General features: G+C 37.9%; 1 protein-coding gene across 1 annotated transcript; it reads right to left on the minus strand.

The window, feature by feature from the left end:
* Positions 1–1,620: 1,620 nt before the first annotated feature.
* On the minus strand, positions 1,621–4,462 carry LOC107712664 (C-C motif chemokine 28-like). Its single transcript, XM_016517975.1, has 3 exons — positions 4,343–4,462; positions 2,058–2,178; positions 1,621–1,982 (listed from the first exon to the last, which is right to left on the minus strand). The coding sequence occupies exons 1-3, from the start codon at positions 4,410–4,412 to the stop codon at positions 1,874–1,876; spliced, it is 300 nt and encodes a 99-aa protein (XP_016373461.1). The 5' UTR covers positions 4,413–4,462; the 3' UTR covers positions 1,621–1,873.
* Positions 4,463–6,282: the final 1,820 nt, after the last annotated feature.

Genomic DNA, 6,282 nt, shown 5'->3' on the forward strand with positions numbered 1-6,282 from the left:
GCGCACAAGTGCATATCCTTTTGAGATATCAATTATAATCAATTTTAATAAAACACAAGACTACATTATATAACTCTAACAGTAGGCTATTTAATATCTGTTGTTCTCCGGTTGTCAGTCAGAATGACAGTTCTTGCGTGAACATAGGCCTATATATACCCAAGCCAATTTATTATTCTTTCCTTTTTGTCTTAGTGTTTAAAGTATTTATTTTTAAACAAATTAATTAATTAATTACTTAAACAAACAGACTTACTGGGTGAGCAGGGTAGGCTATGACAGCTGTCATATCATACCCTGCCATGCCCAGCTGATGCAAAGAATATAATTTATATCTACACAGAAGAAAGCCCTGTCTAGACTCTGCCCCGGTACGAGTTGTGTCGAGCTATTCATTAGTCTGTTTGATGAGAAAAATATGAAATTGATAAAATGCGTTAAGAATCAATACAACTGCAGCAGTGGAGGACTATTATTCTGCTGCATGATACTGCGGAAGAACTGATGACGGCACGGTTTGATCTTCGGCTGACCAATCAGCAGAAAGGGGCGTTTAATTCCCGCCCACGTGTAGAAATCGAATATTCAAGCTGTTTATTCATTTTTCCACCCATGAACGAAAAAGTTTTCGGAAAGTTTTTTGGAAAAAAACGAAAAAGGAACCGTTTTCTAATTTTTCTACTTTCAATATTAAATCAAAAAACGAATGATCGAATGATACACGGATTTTTCACAAGTAGTCTCAGACTTTCGGACCCCATTTTCATCACAGCTCTTCTTCCATCAGTATGTTATACAAAGTGTGCACAAAACAAAAATAGGGACATAAAAATAGGATTTTTAATAAATGTGTTAAACGGAAGTAGAACAGTTAATTGTTTTGTTCAGTTGTGCAGATATGCTTGCAGCTCATGAAAAGCTCAGTTTCTCCATTACAGGAATATTTTAGCTAATAAATATTCAATGTATTCATGATCCAGCGTTCTCATAAGTGGAGGGATAGTGGGCGGAGTCTACATCAATCATCAATCAGTGAAAGATCCAGCATTCTCATAGGTGGAGGGTGAGTGGGCGGAGTCTACATCAATCAATCAGTGAAAAATCCAGCGTTCTCATTGGCGGAGGGTGAGTGGGCGGAGTCTACATCAATCAATCAGTGAAAAATCCAGCGTTCTCATAGGTGGAGGGTGAGTGGGCGGAGTCTACATCAATCAATGAAATATCCAGCGTTCTCATAGGTGGAGGGTGAGTGGGCGGAGTCTACATCAATCATCAATCAGTGAAAGATCCAGGGTTCTCATAGGTGGAGGGTGAGTGGGCGGAGTCTACATCAATCAATCAGTGAAAACAGCGTTCTCATAGGTGGAGGGTGAGTGGGCGGAGTCTACATCAGTCAATCAATGAGAAATCCAGCGTTCTCATTGGCGGAGGGGTGAGGGGCGTTGTCTACATCAATCAATCAATGAGAATGTGATCAAGTTTCTCGCTCTATATCTCTGGCCAAAACAGACCAGTGTGTAAAAATAAGACTTGAATATAGTATCTGAAAAGTGTTCAGAATATGAACGTCTAATGCGCGACTCCAAAGAAAAAAAAAAACATTTATTTTAAAGAATTTGCTAACTCACATTAGCTCTTTTACATCACACATTTCATTTGTTTGGGTTAATGTGAAAAATCAACCAACATACTGTACAGCCAAAACTAGAAAAAGGCATTTTATTGCATTAAAAAGCAGAGCATACAAAGAATATATACAGTATATTGTAGTAAAAAAAAAAAATGTTAAAAAGGACTTTTAAAACATGCAATCCAACAAGTAGGCCACTGAAGCTGCTGGTAGATTCATGCATTATAAGACAGATGATGATGTTCATTCAGTCTGCGCTTGAGTCCGTTTGGGTTTGTGATTCTTCTTGAGTTTCCTCAAGCGTCTCAAGACTGCGAGATCAGCACAGATCCACTTCTTTCTGATGTGTAATCTGTAGAGCAGTAAACACAGTTAATGCAGGAGCACAGGACTGATCTGTGTTTGTGTTTGTGTGTTAAACACTCACATCAATGCATCGATGTCACAGACACCAGATCTGCGCTGGATCTCATATTTGGAGACCAAACGCAGCTTGCTCCGAGGGATGTTCTTTGAAACTCTCACACAACAACTGGGAATGGCATCCACTGGAACAAAAGCAACATCTGCCATTGAATGAGGGTTAAATCTTCTCCTAACAAAAGCACACACACTAGGTTGTTTTGAGCTCAGGAAAGAAGGACAGAGACAGATAAGTCTTCATTTATAGATGTTCCCATAAAGCAGCGCGGTGCGTGTCACGACAACATCCCTGCTGTCCACACTGACTCACCATCTATTCAAGCTGCTTTATAGGTATATGTGTCTCTGGCAATCAAACACATGACTTTACTGACACCGTTCTGACTTACAGGAGCACACTGATGCATGAGCTTTACTTTGTGCTAATCTGGCATTTCTGCTCAAAAATGACCGGCCCTTTAAAAATTGCTTGTACTAAATCTCTCACTATGCTTTTTAAAAATGATTGATCTGAAAAGGCATTATTTGTGGATGGTTTTGGCTCAAAAACCGAGGTGCGATCAATCAAAAATCCTCTCTGAGTAAAAATGACTGGAAGACATGGAAGCTTGTTTCTGCCATGGGAAAAAAAAAAAATAAAAATAAAAACGAGTTAATTGTGATTTGTTTTTTATCTCAATTCTGGCTTATTTTTTTCATAGTTCTGAGGAAAAAAGTTGTAATTGTGAGTCAAAAAGTTGCAATTACCTTTATTTTTTTTTATAATAAACTATAATATAAGCAGTGTTGGGGGTATAACGCATTACAAGTAACGCGAGTTACGTAATCAGATTACTTTTTTCAAGTAACTAGTAAAGTAACGCATTACTTTTTAATTTACAAGAGAATATCTGAGTTACTTTTTCAAATAAGTAACGCAAGTTACTTTATTTTTCCAGTTTATTGATTGACAGCTCTGGTGTCGCCATGGTGACAGAAATCAGAAGATGTTACTGTAGTTCTAAAATAAATATGAATATGCATTAATTCATCTCACTCACAAAAAACACAGATTCAGTATTCCTCAAAATGAATAAAATAATGCAACTCAGAATATGACGCAAACCTGCAATAATTAAATGTTAAACAACACAAATATCCTTTATGTATTTAATCCCATTCTATTAACCAATGTCTTTGCTTCTGACCTTCGATGATCAAGTTACCAAATTACTCTAGACGAACATTTGTGTGTCTTTGTTTATTGCTGAAGTGTGTTGAAATGTCTTCTTCTGCATTCTACTGTACGGACGTACATTTACTTTCCCTTCAGCCTGAGGCTTATTCAATTCACTTTTGGTGTGAAAAGGCTTTTATATTTAGATAGAACTTTTTTATTTTAAAAACAAACAAGCAAGCCCTGTCCAGATTGTAAAAGTAACGCAAAAGTAACGTAACACATTACTTTCCATAAAAAAGTAACTAAGTAACATAATTAGTTACTTTTTTATGGAGTAACGCAATATTGTAATGCATTACTTTTAAAAGTAACTTTCCCCAACACTGAATATAAGTTACGAGATATAAACTCAGCAGAATTGCGGGAATTTAATGCAGAATTGCAAGAAATAAACTCAAAATTATGAGAAAAAAGTTATGACTGAGTTTGCAATTGTTTTTTATTTATTTATTTATTTAGGTATTCTGCCATGAATAAAAAGCTAATAAAAAGGTAACTTTTTATTTCACAGTTCCATTTTATTTTTTTTATTTTTTTTGTTTGCAATTCTGAGTTTGAGGGGGAAAAAACACAGAGAGAGAAAAAAAACAACAACTCAGAATTGAGATCAAAAGTTGCACGCGGTGCTTAATTTGAGCCGGATCCTGTTGCGGAAAATGTCAGATTTTTAACTCAAAAGTTAAAGCTAGTTAGGTCCATGCAGACACTTGTGACGTCATGGAATGTTCCGGGAAAACTTCAGCGGAACAAATGAAGCGCTGGTCGCAAGATTTAATCCAGATGTGCACATTGCATTAATGTAATCAACACTGAACTGAATTGAGTCGAATAGCAGTACTTTTGTGTTTTTAGAGCTATTGAAGAACAGAGTCTGTATTGTATGAAGCATTAGGCCTATAAACGTGACCGACTTTAAAGGCAGCAAATGCATAACCCAAAATTGCACTAACCTAAACATCTAATAAAAGTCAACATTACATGTTGCAATTTGCATCAACAGCACATTTGCATCATGTTTATTTAAAAAAAAATAAACATGAATCCTCATGTGAGATTTAGTTGATTCTGACCTTCAGCGCTGGTGAGGATGATGATGGTGACGCAGACGAGCAGCAGCACAGACGTGGCTTTGAGCTCCATGCTTGAACAGCACTGAGTGTGAATGAAGAGAGAAAAGCTGATTTAAAGCCATGCATGCGAGTCCCGTTCCGCCCTCATCGCCCGGCCTGCCCGGACTCATCAGCAACCACAGCAAAGAAAACACGTTACGAATCGGTTATGAAATCTCTTTTATATTTTTGCTGCAGGTTATGCGTGACACTGGTGTCTTTAGGAGTGTGTTGATTTGTGTTGTTCGTTAAGGTCAGATGCGTGTCGCTGGGTGTGTTCTGTAATTGCATGGGATGTTCAAGCTGGTCTGTTTTACTTTCTTTCTTGATACTGTTACAGGAGTTTCACCCTTCACCTTACAAGAAATCCCACTTATTAGAATATGATAAACATATTCAGTGCACATATAGATCAAATATAAATCACAGAAGAGTGAGTCATCTAAAGGGATCAGTGAACTGATACATTATGGTTTAATTGAGTTTCCGAGTTTACATTTTGCAATTGTGTGTTTTTTTTATTTCTGCCATGAAATAAAAATAAAAAAAATTAACTTTTTATCTCATAATTCAGACTTTTTTTTTGCTTGCAATTCTGAGAAAAATGTCCGAATTTATATACAGTAAATATATGAAATAAAATAAGTTTAAGTTTTTTTATTATTTATTCTATTTCAGTTAATGTTTTATTTTATTTCAAGTGACAAAAATTATTTTATGGTTTCAGTTTGAATACATACATAGTAAATACAGTGAAACATGAAACTACAACATGCACTGTAATACTGAATCAACTAAATAAATATTTTGCTGCTAATAGTGCATGCTATAGTTTTGAATATTGAAACTTGAAATGAAAGACATTCTGAATTCTGTCAAACTACTTAAAAAGCTGCAGTTAATGTCCACAGTATTGCTGATGCTGATGATGATGATGAAGATGAAGATGTAATGAAGATGATGCTGATGACAATGAAGATGATGAAGATGATGATGCTGATGATGAAGATGATGCTGATGATGATGAAGATGAAGTGATGTGACATGTGGCCAAGTATGGTGACCCATACTTGGAATTAGTGCTCTGCATTTAACCCATCCAAAGTGCACACACACAGCAGTGAACACACACACACCGTGAACACACACCCGGAGCAGTGGGCAGCCATTTATGCTGCAGCGCCCGGGGAGCAGTTGGGGGTTCGGTGCCTTGCTCAAGGGCACCTCAGTCGTGGTATTGAAGGTGGAAGAGAGCGCTGTACATTCACTCCCCCCACCTACAATCCCTGCCGGTACGAGACTCGAACCCGCAACCACTAACCATTAGGCCACGACTTCCCTCGAAGTCCCATGACTTCCCTCGCATGAAGATGATGCTGATGATGATGAAGATGATGATGATGAAGATGATGACCATGAAGATGATGCTGATGATGATGAAGATGATGATGATGATGATGACCATGAAGATGATGCTGATGATGATGAAGATGATGATGATGATGATGACCATGAAGATGATGCTGATGATGATGAAGATGATGATGCTGAAGATGATGCTGATGATGCTGATGATGATGAAGATGATGCTGATGATGCTGATGATGATGAAGATGATGATGCTGATGATGATGATGCTGATGAAGATGATGCTGATGAAGATGATGATGATGATGATGAAGATGCTGGTCTGTACCTGTCTGACGGGCTCTGGCTGTGATCTCTTGCCTCCTCGAGGGCAGTTCTGGATGTAGCAGGCGGACGAGAGCGCAGAGAGTGCCAGCAGACAGAGGACACACGCAGGCAGCAGAGAGTCGGACATCTCGACACACACTGATGCTCTGATGCTCTCTGACGCTTATATAGAGCTGCAGCATAAGCACCAGCGGAGACACTCCTCA

Source organism: Sinocyclocheilus rhinocerous, unplaced genomic scaffold (genome assembly GCF_001515625.1).
Source record: "Sinocyclocheilus rhinocerous isolate Xijiao unplaced genomic scaffold, SAMN03320098_v1.1 scaffold493, whole genome shotgun sequence".
In the NCBI taxonomy this organism is placed as follows: Eukaryota; Metazoa; Chordata; class Actinopteri; order Cypriniformes; family Cyprinidae; genus Sinocyclocheilus; species Sinocyclocheilus rhinocerous.